The sequence below is a fragment of the Plectropomus leopardus genome, chromosome 14 (genome assembly GCF_008729295.1).
Source record: "Plectropomus leopardus isolate mb chromosome 14, YSFRI_Pleo_2.0, whole genome shotgun sequence".
NCBI classification, from domain to species: domain Eukaryota; kingdom Metazoa; phylum Chordata; class Actinopteri; order Perciformes; family Serranidae; genus Plectropomus; species Plectropomus leopardus.
Window position 1 is genome coordinate 19,518,584 of NC_056476.1, and position 15,129 is coordinate 19,533,712.

A 15,129-nucleotide genomic window follows, 5' to 3' on the forward strand; every position below is an offset into this window, starting at 1 on the left:
CTCATATCTCTCCCATTTACATGCAGGTTTATCTCACTTGACACAGATAAGTGGAGGGTTGGTGTATGTCATTTTGATGTGAGCCTGAGGCTGAAGTCCAGCTGTGACTGGGCATGAGAGGCTTTGTGAAAGGATCTGCTATATACTGAACTCTCAGCAGTCGACAGCGCTGTTTGCATTCTGGTGCTTTTCTTCCGGTAAGCGTACAAATACAGCAGGAGCGTGGGAGAAGATCAGGGTACACTGAACATATCTCTACACTGTCGCCTCTTCACTGAAGGTAAGACTTTTTTCAGTGCCGTTTTGTTGTGAGTTCTTCATTCTTTTCATTTAATCCAATAAGAAGCTCACTGTAATGTATCATTGTTGGTCTGATGGTGAAGGGAAGTGAAGGATGAAGTGTGCGAGATGTTGGCTGTCAGCACTGGCCCTGCTGCTGCTCAGTGTTGTTGGAGTAAATATGGAGCATCTCCAAGCTGAGAACCTGAATCTCCTTCCCCCAGATGAGCACAACTTGGTCTTGAACCGTGGAATGAGAGGTACTTTATTTGTCCAAACTTTTGCTTTCGTTTTTCTTTTTTCAGCTTGATCTCAATAATGCACTTCATTTGAAGTTGTTGCTAGGAATTTTAAAATGCACATAACTAGCACTGAATCTTCAAAACTCAAGTGTACAGTCCTGTGATTGTTGCATTACCTGTATCTCAGATTACCCATGTGGGTTCTGCTGTGGATGTGGGTCAAATTCCAGCCTGTAGGTCCAACATGGTCAGTGACTCATTGATGATAGATGTCATGTCCTGTGAGGTGATTGGTGTATCTCTGTAAAATACATTGGCAGACAAACAGTTGTAATAATTCCAAAATTCATCAAGGTTTAACATATTAAACTGGAAGACACTGGAAAACAGTATTGTTGCCATCAGTAATCCAGCAGTGATGACTAATTCCTCACAATGCTGCCCACATCAGTTATCTTTTGACACTTGGACTTCTGGGTAAGAATTTTCACATTGTACACAGAGTGTACAATTGCAAATGAGTAGTTTGACTAGTGTGACATTTCATGAGTCTTAGTTATTCATTTTGTTGCCAAGTGTTAGATGATGAATTGTATATCACTCTCATGTTTGTAAGCTACAAAAATCAAATATGAAGCTTAACCTAGCAGTCTATAAACTAAGCTTAAAGAGTGGAAACGGGGAAAATAGCTATCCTCTTTCCGTGAGTTACAAAAGTACCAGCAGCCCCAAATTCACCACGTAAAATGTTATATTTTGTTGGTTAATCAGTACAAATACCAGTGTTTTGATCATGGCAATGGTCCGGCAATAGTGCGCAGGCGAGAGAGGGGCGGAGAAAGGCAGCTGCAATGGGAATTGGTCGGCAGTTTCTGCGTTTCCCTCCCCAGCAGTGGAAGAGATGTACATAACATGCAGCTCTCCAGCAGTGGAAGAGATGTACATAACATGCAGCGGAGAGCGGTAATCATCGTCAGCACGCTGCATCGCCGCGCGCACTAGACGCATTGAGGGACGCAGCTTGCTTTGCCGAACCTTTCATGCACGCGATGACAGACAGCCAGAGAAGGAGAAGTGGTGCGACGAAACACGCCATTCCTTAGCCTGTAATTCGTGTTTTAATATAAAAACAATACTTACTTTAAAGTATATAAAATAAAATGTATTATAGGCCTATTTTAAAGTATAAATTCGGGGTTTTAAACGATCTAGGGTCCTCACTAAGCGCTACCCGGAACCTCTTTTCATACCAAGTGAATGAGCTCCTGCCGCCCCGTGAAAAGTATACTTGCATTGGCCGGGAATCGAACCCGGGCCTCCCGCGTGGCAGGCGAGAATTCTACCACTGAACCACCAATGCTTGATGAAGATACATATGTGACGTCAGGTATTTTTCCTTAGTTTTGCTTAAAAGCTGGACAATTGTTGTTATATTGGATGCAAATACAGACAAGGAGACAAACCAGGCTTGTGCTTTTACAGAATCCCGTCCGAGAAAAACAACCCAGAGAGGGGGAGATTGTGGATTTGTGCAATTAGATTTTCCTCCTGTCTCCATCCAGTGGCAACCATCCAAGTACATAGGTCTTTGGGGTGAACAGTTCGTCAGAGGAAAACTCTAGTAAACACTGAGTATTTAAATTATTGAAGCTTATGTTTATGTGAGCATGCTATTATGGTCCGTTTTCGTGGACCACACCAACAACTCCAGTGGCCTTGACAAGTATGCTTGCTAATGTTAACTAATTAACTTAGCACTCACCTTTGTTTCCACAATGAAGAATTTCTTGTCCCCCGCCTCCCAAAAGGCAGCACTAGTGACCCATCTAGATGAAAAGATAATCTTAACTGTTCGCACTTCTGTAAGCTTTTGTCCTGGTGGAGGTAAACAGAGAGGGATTCTCCCTCTCCTTTGTGGTGTCTGTCAGGAACTCAGCTGAACTGATTAGATTTTAAGGGGAGGGGAGGGGAGGGGCAGTCAAAGGTCAAAAGTCAAGGTCACTGTGACCTTGTCTGTCTGGTGCTTGTGATGGCATTTTCTCAAAAACTCCTTTTTTTCTTTTTATCTTCTTTAAATTTGGGACATGGTGACTTCATTATGTTATGCAAAAAATACTTGCCATTATCTGGCCATTACTTAATGTCATTACTCAGTTGGAGCTATGGAGTCTCAGCTGTTTGCTGCTGTGTTGAAACAAACATTGTTTTGCCCTCCAGTCATGTTACTGAAAATTGTTTGTGTCCTGTTTTGCTCCATAAATGGATTAAACAAATAAAATATTGTGTTTTAATAGTGACCCTGACACTTGTGGTTGGATTTTGTTACATTTGGATAGATGTTGCTATTTCTCACTGTTTCCATTATTTGTGCGAAGAAAGGCATCTCCTGATATTTAACAAATAGACAGGAGAGCGGCAAGAAAGCAATTAAGCATTGCCTATTTCCCAAAGTGTCTTTTAGTAATCATTTAAATAAGAAAAATGTAGTTGTGATTATTTTGAGATTATTGAATTTCAATGAAAATAGCTTATATATATTAATTTGCCCAACAGTGCTGCCCAGAGACTGCCATGAAATGCTGATGACCTCTTCAGGCCAGTCCAGAGACGGGGTGTACCTGATCCAACCGGATGACTCTCCCATTGTGGCCTACTGTGCCATGCAGGAGGGCGGCTGGACTGTGGTGCAGCATATCACCGTCAACAGCAGTGTGAATTTTGATCGTACCTGGGCTGAGTACAAACATGGCTTCGGGGCTGTAACTGGTGATCACTGGCTTGGGAACGAATACCTTTATCAGCTCACCCGTGGCCCTGGGCGCCATAAACTGGGAATAAAACTTGTGGACCGTGACGCCGTCACCAAGACGGGGGAGTATGATCCATTCCTGGTGGAGGATGAATCATCAGCCTACAGACTGAGGCTGGGGTTGTTTCAGGGCACGGCTGTGGATGCTATGACTCTGGACACAGAGAACTACCTGCATGATAACCAGAGATTCACCACTAAAGACAGAGACAATGATAACTACTTCCAAAACTGTGCAAAGCTGGAGTTTCAGGGGGTGCCGGGAGGAGGTTGGTGGTATGACGCCTGTGCTGGTGCAAACCTCAATCGCAGGAATGTTATTTACTGGCAGAAGGACTGCAATAAAGAGCGACTGTGCAAGTACGCATGGATGATGGTGAGACCGTCTGACACACTTAAACTAATTCAAAGGAGAGACTGCAAGAAAGATGAGCTGTAAGGACACCACTTTCAAGATTTCTGATACTGTATGACACTGGGTTTGGGAACTATTGGGGGGGCAAGAGTTTTTTGTTTTTTCAGGCTTTCTTGCAACAAAATTTACATTACGCCTTTTCCCCTAATATTCAATACAATAGACACACATTCAATTCACCACATTTTATTCTGAAATGCATGGACATGTTCACAAAATACTGAAAAGAACAAAAAAAAATCACAAACTTGGAACACAATATAAAAATGCAGTATGGTTTTAAGTCTAGCTTCGTTTCCATCATCAACATGTACACGAAGTAAAGCATGTCACTGTTCCCCAAATTGCAAGTGCAGATTTTCGCTTTATCACAGTTACTAAAAGTGTTTTTAATGACATTATAGCTTATGACACATGAAACATATCTCTTTTTTTGCATGTAATCTCCCATCCAATGCTTACACAGAGGAACATTTCACAAACAGCATTTTATTTGACACAACACATTACAAGTTTGCCAGAAATACAATGACGATATGATGACATATTGATTTAGCTACAGTAATTCAAAGAAAACAAATATTTTATTTCAATGCTTAAAGAAAAATAAAATATCCTGAGGATGAAGACTAGTAAAACATTATAATAAACAAAGTGTACTCTTAAATCCTCCACACTGTTCCCATTGTAAACACTGAAATTATTGAGCAAGTTTGTCCTGTTTGAGTAAATAAGTCTCTTCGTTGTTGTAATGTAAGCCAGTGGCTTGGGGTTATTTGTGAATTTTGGTAATTTGATTTATGGAACTCTTTTTTTTCCACTTAGATTTTGCCGGACAGAAATTGCAGAACATGTCATGCGAAAACAACAAAGCTCAATTAATATTCACTTGTCTGACAAATGCAGCCCAGTCGCCAAAAAAAAAATATGAATGGTACATTTCTGTAAACCATGAATATGTTACATTTGCATGCTTCATATGTATCATATCAATGTTTCCAAAGTAGCGTGGTATATGAGCTGACATTGTCACAAGGAGGTGGAGGAAATCTTGGATGGTGTGTTACTTAGGTGTGACACCTGCCAAGCTGCAGACTACTGTTTGAGACCAACAAACACCAAAACTAGTTGGGTTTTTTTTTTAGCAAATCATTGCTTTGTCTCTATTGGCTTTTCAGGCTACAAACATGGGTGATTTCTAGCAACCCATCAGTGGGGACACCTCTGCTTTTCTGTCTGGGTTTGCGCACCAGAACCAGGTATTTTAAGCCAAAAACATGACCTTTTACTAATCAAGCAGTTTTCATGCCTGAACCCAACCGTGCATTAACCACAGTGCTGTTCAAATGTAAAGTGCTAATGTAATGTATCTGTGGTTTGCAGAAATGTACAATCCCAACTTTTTTTGTACTGGCCATTGGGTTGGACAGCTGACAATGGCACATGTGAAAAGGCCTTGATTATCATTAAATTACAATCTTGACTTAGCAAGCAGATTCTGACATCAGGACGACACATATTAGCCCTTTAAAATAAAATAGCAATTCCAAAATGTGCATATTCAATACAAACACAATACCTACAGATTTAAACTGCACGTGTTATGACATTTTGGTGCAAGAGCGTCAACATGGGGCAAAGATACTGGCAATTTATGATAGTTTTAAACCAATTCACAGAACTTGACTTTAGCAGTTGTATCAAGCTCCAGAACTGTGCATCTTGAATACCATACAATGTGAAATCATCTGTGTCACATATCCTGTATAGAAACATTAATTTATGGGAAAATTACTAAATATTCTATCTATTTACAGTGTCACTGATTATGTTGGGACAATTTTATAATGTTCTTTCATTTCCAAAGTCCAAGCAGTAATTAACATATACTATTGCAGACCTACTGATTAATGAGCAACATTATAAATTGTGGAGCTCCTTCATTTTAACTTTTGATCATGTGTAGAATTCAAGTTTATGAAGTCAAGATTATCAACACAAACACAGAATTTACAGCCATCATCATACACCGCTTTAAAAAAATAATAGTTCATGTGAGTTTGGAGCTGACCACAGGGTTTTGTCCATACCAGTACAGTTTCTCTTCAATCCTTTTCTTCTTCCACTGGCAAAGTAAAAGCATCCGGAAGGTCTTTTGGAAAGTCTTGTTACAAAGGGCGTAGCACATGGGATTGACGGTGCTGTTGACATAGCACAGCCAGTAGCCCAGGTGCCACAATGAGAGGGGGATGCAGTCTGAGCAGAAGGTGGAAATAAGAACCATGATGTTATAAGGCGTCCATGTTAAGATAAAGGCCAACAAAATGGCGCTGAGAGTTTGAGCTGCCTTCCTCTCCTTGATTAGCACCATCCTCTTCCTCTTGGTGATCTGGTTCTTCAGCGTGGCGTCTATGGGCTTTGTCGCAGAGGAGGTGGAAGGGACGCTCATGGACTCAGCCGAGGAGAATGTGGACGATGCCATTTTGGTGTCTCCGTTCTTGCTGTGGTGCTCCACTTGAGAGTCTTTGGCCACAGGCTTGAACTTGTAGGACACACACTTGCTGCTCTTCTGAGAGTTACTTTTGGGTGGTGTCTGGAAGAAGCTATCTTCCTCGTAGCTGCTGAGCTGCTCACTCTCGCTACCTACTCCGCTCTTGATGGTCTCACAAGCCTGGTTCCTGAAGGAAGGCTGGAAGACCCCAGGAGAAACAGGTCTGTCCTCGTCCTCAGAGGAGGCATAACTGTTGAAGGTGGTCAGTTGACCAGCTTTGGACCACTCGTCATTGGTGGTAGCTGCTGATTTGGCCGCATTGCTTCTGCTGGACGATGACCAAGAGGCTTGATTCCTGTCATGTGAAGCCGACCTTAATTTACAGCTAAAACAGGATCTGATTATGGTCTTCTGAGGCTGGGGTACCCCAGGGTCTGTGGGATAGTTAATCCCCTGCAGCTCTGCCAGATCTTTGGTCCTCTTCTCTGTCTCCTTGTAGATTCGACAGTATAAGATTGTCATGACTGATACGGGAATATAAAAGGCAGCAATCGCTGTCCCAAAGGTTATCACAGGCTCAGAGAAAAACTGGATCTGACATTGCCTCTCAGGGACAGTCCTTTTTCCTACAAAGTATTGCCAGCAGAGTATAGGTGGGGCCCACAGAATAAGTGACACCAGCCAGGCCAAACCGATCATGATCCCGGCTCGTTTGGGAGTCCGCTTGGCTCTGTAGGTCAAAGGTCTAGTGATGGAAAAATATCTGTCAAAACTGATTACCAACAGGTTCATGACTGAGGCATTACTGGCTACATAGTCCACTGCCAGCCACAGGTCACAGGCAAGGTTCCCCAAGGCCCAGTAGCCCATCAGTATATAAGACGTGTACAGATTCATGGAGAAAACACCGATGATGAGGTCAGCAGCTGCCAAACTCAGCAGGTAGTAATTATTCACTGTCTTGAGCTGGCTGTTGACCTTAAAGGAGAGCATCACCAGAACATTCCCCACAATGGTGATGAGGCTCACTATGGCCGACACAGTCGCGATGGTGATCACCTCCCACAGACTGTGAGTGACCAGGTGGATATCCATTGTGCTTGTATTTACAGTGGAGTTCAGTGTGCTCTCTCCTTCCATGGTCTTCTTGTGTTTTTTAGCATCCAACCATGACAAGAGTGTTTAGGTTTGTCATTTTCAGGAATATCTGGTGAGAAAAGAGAGAAAATGTTATTCTTTCATTCACGGCCACTAGATGGCATCAATTCAGCATATTGAGCATCACATCTTCACACTTGGTTTAACACTATGTAGGTGACTGTACAAGCTCAATATGTTTTATTTTCAATGTCCAATCTGTGCTTGTCATAGATTCTTAACAAACTATGGCATTAACTTTAGTGAATTATATATACATTTGCTACGGAGGGCATTGTTTTCCTTATTATTTGTCGGTTGCATCGACTGAAAGTGTAATTAAGCTATTACGCAGCTCACACAATTAGATCCTGTGAGTATACCCATATGGAGTGTTTTAGGCAATCTCTGCAAACATCTGTGGCACATTTAAAAAATCCAGGTCATTACATAATATTATTTCTTGCTCTAAATCGGTGCCATTATATTAATAGTGCATAAACTCAGTTTATAGATTCATCACATACACACATACATTCAGACATTCTTTAATTAGTTAATCTGTTTAGAAATGTCTTGACTTTGAGGGTATTTGTCCATCCATGGGAAAAAGATCCTTTCCCAGCATTTAATGTACAAAACCTTGGAAATGCACCCAAAAAGGTGGCAAGCTTTAACAAAAAGACAGAGAGGCACAATCACATGGACATATGAGCAACTTCCAGTACATTCAGCCATGAAATTTGATGAAATGTATAAAATACAGTCATCAGAGTTGTTGAAACATACAAATCTGCCCACATTTTAAACTCACTGGCAGCTAATTGTCAGCCGAGAGTGATGGCAAAAAAACAATCAAGTAAGCAAACACTTTGTGTGAAGCTTCTGTGTTAGAAGTGCTACTGGGAAGGGAGTATATTGCAGTTGTAGGAAACTGCACAGGCTCTTCACACCCTTCCCAGTAGCACTTCTAACACAGAAGCATTTTCAGTTAGCAGAAAATGTGTGTGGTCATTTCCCGCTTCAATACAATAATGACCATTGATGATGATTCATGACTATCAGGCACTTTTCTGTTTCAGAAGTCAACCACAGAAGCATGTGGATACAACACAGTAAATCAATTATTCTTAACAAAATTTGTACTCACTAGTCAATACACAAGTGCTGTTCTCAGGGAAAATTCAGTTACACCCATGTTTACTGATGTGCCACATACTATCACAGAGGTACAGCACTCACACACTACTACCAACCCTGCATCAGTAGAGGGCGGCAAACGCCCTCTACATACAGAAACTCATAGCATGCGGAGTCCCCTCACTCTCAGGTTAGAGCGATAGTGTGCATGCACATTTCATCCCAGGATGCCGGACACACCAATCGATAGTGGTTGAAGGGCTATCCATGCCAATGTGGACCCTAGTGTTAATAACAAGCCCAGGGGAAATTTCTCTGGCATGATGCCTCGCCTTTCGTGACCTACAAATGCATGACAGTGCCATGTGGTCTTGCTCTTGCCTTGAGGGTTTTTATCAAATGTGTTGAAGCAGCATAAAATCCCCTGAGTTTGAGTACATTTATATATGTGGATGATTCTATTCTGAGGGGAAAACACAGATTTGTACCCATTCAGAAAACAGCATTTGAGCATGACGTTGTGTCAGTCACACTTTTCCATACCATCATTTGAGATAATAAGTTCTTTCTCCCTTACTCCTCTCTCAGGAAATACCTCAGCCAGCTGGGCTTTTGGTGCTCTCAGTCATGCCACTTGTTCTGCCTAAAATCCTGGAATTTTAGTGCCATGTTACAGCCATGCATCTGCACCCTACAGACTTTCCAATACCTTCATCTCCAAAATAATTTACTATTGAAAAATCCCAGAATAACAGCAGTGGCATAAAAAACAGCAGGAAAGCAGAGAATGTTTTAGGCTCTTTTTGCGGAGCAACAGTGAAGTTTGTGGAAGATCACCTCCTCATAGAGAATTCTCCATGTGGTTTGCAGCAAGTGAACCTTTGAGCCATCAGCCAAAGCTGGCAAATGGGTGTGAGCACACTGGCACACATGTCAGAGAAACAGCTTTATTTTAGGTTACTAAATGTTACTCTGGCTCTGTTATAATTGATGATGTACAATGATGTATTTTATCAAGCAGTAGCATTGGGCATAAAATAAAGTTGGCTCAAGATAAAGCCTGATGTACATTTTTATTGTTAGGCCTACTTTATTTTCTCCAAGCAAAAACTACTGGAGTATTCTGCTCCTCTCTCTCATGTCTCAAAACATGACTCCTAAATGCTCTCTCTACTGGAGAGCGCTTTCCAAAATTTAATGCAGTTTTGCCCACAATGCAATGCTTTGGACATTATCCCTACACAGTATTTGAGAAATAACTTCCTCACTCATTGGCATTCATTCGACAGTGCCAGGTTAGCAGGAGTGCCAGCAGCAGCCTGAGGCCCACACAAATAAAATTCCAGTCACTGAGGGGGTCCTCCTGCAGGACTTGGATTGTCCCTCATCATGTTGTAGAATGGCATTTCATATCACATCACTCAGATGCCCACATCATTACACTGTTAATGCTTGGAGAGGTCATGAATCTGACGACTGAATTCTCTGTTGTTTCCTGGAATGCACAGACTGTCATTTTCTTCTATTTGTTTTATCTTAAACCTTCATAATGAGGTCAAATGGCACATTAGTTTCATTTTTTTTTCTTTTTCCACTCAGGGGGAGAATGAGGTCAACCCTTTATAACATTTTTAGTGGGCTAACTTTGGTTGAAGGGTCAACCACTTAGGTCTTGAATTAAATATCTCAACAGATGGATTGTCAAGAAAATGAGTGCAGATATTCATGTTTATATGTGTTTGATGTTTTGACCATTTTGATGGTGTCAGGTTCAATTTCAACATAGCATTACAATTGCCCCCAACTGTACCTCCCACCATACAAACTACACTGCTCGCCAGAAACAATAAAGCTAACTTTAATAAAAATATCAAATACTAGACATCAAAATGATCATCAAAGCTAGACACGTTAATTTATGGACATTAAAGGTTTGGAAACTTTGTGGAAAATTATGTGGATGGAAAAAATAATTTTAAAAAGAGTCATTGCAGAAAAACATTGACAAGATTAGACATCAGTTTGTCTTTTGGCTGGCAGAGAGGAGTCATAAGAGACCATGTGCATACTGAGTTTCACAGTTTTGACTAACTTACAGATGCACCTGATCTCCCCTATTGTGTTTAGTGCTAATTAGCAAATGTTAGCATGCTAACATGCTAAACTAAGATAGTTACAATAATAAACATCCACACTGGCATTGACATTGAGAGCATATTTGCATGTTGCAACTTGAGGCAGATGCAGAAAACAATTTGGCTAATCTCTAAGAAAAGCATATAAATACAGATATTTTAATACATGCTAATGAAAAGCTAAATTGTCTTAAGATGGGAGCCGATGGGGCCTGAGATTACATTTCGGACAATGAATTCCGCCTCTTTTGCTCTCCTCGCACACTGTTTACCTGCAGGCAAAAGTCTACTCAAACGTGATTGGTCAGTACTACTCGACTTAAAAACAGAAACCATAATGCTTCTGACACTAAAATCTTGTACCATTGCTCATAGACTCTGGTTACACATGTAGATATCCGTTTATAGAAGTTAAATAAGACTTTAAACTCCCATTATGTCCATAAACTAATTAGAAAAATGTTTACTGAGATGATGTATCAGGTGAGAACTAGGGTCATTTTTGCATTAACATGTATACAATCAGATTTATTTAGTAGAGTTGTGTTGTGCTGGCTTTTAATAGAAATGATGCACTTTCACATTGCCTTCCCTTTTTAGACCTAACCCCTTGGAGATGATGTTAGCATGTAACTTGAATATCAACAACAGCCTCACAGAGCCACTATGGTTTTATTTGCAGTCATATTATGCAGTGCTCTATGACTAATTTAAAGTGATGAACTGTAGGGACACAAAGTCAATGTAGAAGAAACTGAACCAGGACACCAGCTTGTATAAAAGGAGTCCGTAGAGCTTTTGTTTTTCCTTTTTCAGAACATAAACTGGATAGGCTGAACCATCATGTTTAATCCCACAAAAAACAATTACTTGATGATGACATGCAGACATTTGAGAAATGAGGATATTCCTGACTCACTGATGACTGTTGTGTTGCTAAGCCTACACACACACACACACACACACACACCTACACACACACACACACACACACACACACACACACAAACACAGAATAGACTTGTTCTACCTCTTGACCTTAACAGGTAGAGCAAGTCAAGCTTGCTAATAGCTTCTAAATCGAAGCAGGAAGCTTCTTAATGGTACACTCAGAACTGTGGGGGTAAACATGGACTCTGCATCACTATAAATAGTGAATATGGTCCGTTGTGGCCTCTTTCTGGGCTTTTTACGGATGCAGTTTGGCATGAAACGTGACGCACAGTGGGGAAGAGCTTTGTGACGCTGTCTGTTCAGACAAAAAGGGGTGGTAGGTTGACAAACAAAGATAATGCAGCAGAATTTCTGACCTGAATTGTGACTCTATTTGAAAATTAAAAAAAAAATACTACATCCAAGGATCACTTCATTGAATCAGTGCCAAAAAGTGGTGCAAAGACATATTGCTGTCACTCCTGCCAAGAAAACCTCTTCATTGCATATACATCCTACGAGTAGTAGACTGGCTCCTGAAATATCCTGTTCGTATGCATAAGTAATGGTCATTGATCCAGTGATTAACAGAGGCCAGTATGACAGTGAGGAAAGACTAGGTAGGACAAATCTGTCCTGAGCCTCCATACAGAATGCAGAGGCGGACATGTTGAAGGGTGGCTTCCTGCAGGTCTTATGGCATCTGGCCATCAGTGCTCCTGTGCACTGGCTCCATTCGCTGCCCCCACCAGGCCTCGCAGTCATACATAACCTTTTTCTACACTTTGGTTGCAGCACAGCAGAAACGTGAAAATAAATAGTGTGTGTTTGTGTGGTGTGTATGTGTGTCTCGCATTTGTTAAAGAAAGGGAAAAGAAGATGAGAGACCAAAAGAAGTAGAAGGCGAGAGCAAAAGAGAGGCGAGTCAAAGCAAAGGAGGAAAAGGACACCATGTGTGTCTGCGTGGTGAGTATGTATGATGTGCAAATCAGCCCAGAGCTTTTTGGCACAATAGTTCGTGAATCCTGTAGTCAGCCCACTGACCCATGATCCCTGCATATCTAGCACTCCTGATGAGGACATACAAAATGCTTGAATCATTCTGTGTATCAGGCATTGGAGGAGAAGGAAAGAGGATTATAGATGTTCACATGTACGATCTGAAACATGCAACCTGAAATATTTATGAGTGAGTTAGTGCTGATGTAAAATACGTACTTAGTAATGCAGAATACACTTATTTGCTTTTTGTTTATTCAGTGGCTAAATGATTTCTCCCCTGCCAGTTTAAAGCAACTTGAATTACATCTCTTCTCAGATGAGAAATGATGATCATTAGATGAATATTATGATCTGCTTATGGACACCCCAGTGGTTTTGACAGCTGCTGAAGGGAACAAAACGCTTAACGCCTTGAGGAGTTCTTTTTTTATGTGCGTCATTTCATTAATGCCCCATCATTTGGATAATGATCTGACTATAAACTCATTTGTGCTCTTGTATGAGGCGTTTTATAAATATGAGTGTCTGCCGCTGTTCGAGCCTCTGGGTCGTCTGATGTTTGTTCCCAATTCGTAACACGCCCAATTTTCTCTGTGCTGATGTCACATTTGTCTGCAAAAGCAAAAGTAGATGGTGGAAGTTTACCTTAGTTGATGGTACACTAATGAGATTGCTCCAAAACACATAGACATTAACCCTTTGAAACCCAGGGGAACATAATTTTTCTTGTGCTGCTTTCAGACACCTTGCACAAGTACTTAAACCACTGAGCCCTGAGAGAATTGAAGCATTTTCCTTCAAAAGCATTTGGAAAAGGCAAGGAGCAACTTGATAAGAAATGTTTCACAAATTGCAAGAAATTACTAAATTAAGAAAAATGATTTTTAAAAAAATTAGAGAAGAAAAAAAAGTCTAGGAAAAAATATATAATTATCATAACTTTCCACATTATTTACATGTTATTACTTGTTTGTTTTTTGTTTGTTAGTTTTGACATTTTTTTTCAATTTTCAGATAATTTTCTTGTTCTTTCATTAATTTCATGCAAAGTTTTGGGTCATTTCTTCTTTTGTTACCCCTTGCCTACCTCCCATGTTTTTGACAGAAATCAAGCCAGTTTGCTCAGGTTTTAAGGGCTTAAACTACTATCTCAGTTTGTTAATAAACTTTAAATCTAGCTCACTGAAGTACTATAGATAAAAATAGAGCAAACGTTGCGATTCTGTAGTATATTCCTGCTGTCCAACTCCCAAACCACCACTGACTATTTCACATAAAAATGCAAATTAAGGTAAAATTGCTGGATAAAACTAATCAAGCCAGAGCAGTCTACAATCTAGTCGTTATTTTTCCCTACCCACAGTTTCACGGTGGCAACTTCCAGGGTTTTTTTTTCCTTTTAAGAGCTCCAGCACCTTTCTACATGTATTGTAGCACCTCACAGGATCTGTGGGGACTGGACGGACTCGTTAAAATCACGCTTGGCTGCTTAATCCTTCCGTGTTTTGTCATTTCCACTTAATCAAAGGGAGGAGGGAAGAGGAGGTGAGAGCTGTGTGATTTAGCTTTGGAAGAAAAATATTGATTTTTTTGTTTTGTTTTGAAAATAGAAATAAAAAGGCTAGTTTAAATGACAAGAATCCCAAATTTTAGAACCATGAAGTTTAAATGAGGATACCATTTTGACATTTTCAGATATTTCAAAGACAAGGAGATAGAAGGTGCAGACTGTGCTTTAAAATTGTGTCTACTACTGACAGATTAAAATATGAAATACAAATACAAATATGAGGTAGATGGAAGAATGTATAAAATATATGACACTCTAAGAGGCAAGATATTTCATGAATTACAGCCTATGGAAACACACATTTTCTCAAGCTTTTCAGGAATAAATAATAGGCTTCAAGGTGTACCTGATATGTGGCCAAATGAATACATATCCAATACAATAATGCACTTTTCTATACACCCTGTCTTCCAGAAGAGCAGATGCACACACATCTTTCCGGCATCACGTCTTCTGTTTCATTAAGGTAAAAGGCTACATTAAAAATACATGCTGAGACCTCTCAGACATGCACTTGTGCACACATGACGCTGTTCCCCCTTAAATCCAGGTCATGCCTTTGTACATTAATCAAAAAGTGCATACTCAATCCCTCATTACTCTCTGGAGCAAACAAGTCACAGATGTATAGAGGATGGAAAAAGAGATGAACATACTCACAGTTGACTTTCATCAGATCTCACAGTCTTGTGTTTTAGGGCAGGCGGTGTCTCCTGGTGAGAGCAAAGTTCATTGTTAATCCCTTTGTTTTGCCCGGGGAGCCTTCGGGTCAAGTGCGGCACTGAGGAACAGGATCACAACACAGTTGGAGAGAGGACTGAGGTGGATGGGAAAATCCTGCTGACTTGACCCTCGCATGCCAGACGGGTGCGAGGGGAAAAGTGTGAGGCAGAGGAGAAAGAGGACGAAGAGCAGGAAGAGGGTGGACACCTTGAGGCTTCGGTCATCCCTGCTCAAGAGGCACAGAATGCACGTT

The 15,129-nt window shown here is 40.8% G+C and overlaps 2 protein-coding genes and 1 non-coding gene across 3 annotated transcripts; 1 reads left to right on the top strand and 2 right to left on the bottom strand.

Annotated features, from left to right (window-relative positions):
* Positions 1–194: 194 nt before the first annotated feature.
* On the top strand, positions 195–4,291 carry zgc:194887 (uncharacterized protein LOC571819 homolog). The gene is made up of 3 exons (XM_042501468.1): positions 195–280; positions 384–539; positions 3,075–4,291. The coding sequence occupies exons 2-3, from the start codon at positions 395–397 to the stop codon at positions 3,767–3,769; spliced, it is 840 nt and encodes a 279-aa protein (XP_042357402.1). The 5' UTR covers positions 195–280; positions 384–394; the 3' UTR covers positions 3,770–4,291.
* Positions 1,811–1,881, bottom strand: trnag-gcc. The gene has a single exon. It is a non-coding gene; the product is annotated as a tRNA-Gly (tRNA).
* A 1,504-nt stretch (positions 4,292–5,795) lies between the features above and the next one.
* On the bottom strand, positions 5,796–7,376 carry chrm5a (cholinergic receptor, muscarinic 5a). The gene has a single exon (XM_042501306.1). The coding sequence runs from the start codon at positions 7,374–7,376 to the stop codon at positions 5,796–5,798; it is 1,581 nt and encodes a 526-aa protein (XP_042357240.1).
* Between the last annotated feature and the right edge of the window lie 7,753 nt (positions 7,377–15,129).

Bases quoted from the DNA above. Each gene is read 5' to 3' on its own strand.
- zgc:194887 (XM_042501468.1), top strand. From the start codon at position 395: ATGAAGTGTGCGAGATGTTGGCTGTCAGCACTGGCCCTGCTGCTGCTC. The intron at 540-3,074 runs GTACTTTATTTG...TTTGCCCAACAG, and splicing joins CTTGAACCGTGGAATGAGAG to TGCTGCCCAGAGACTGCCAT.
- chrm5a (XM_042501306.1), bottom strand. From the start codon at position 7,376: ATGGAAGGAGAGAGCACACTGAACTCCACTGTAAATACAAGCACAATG.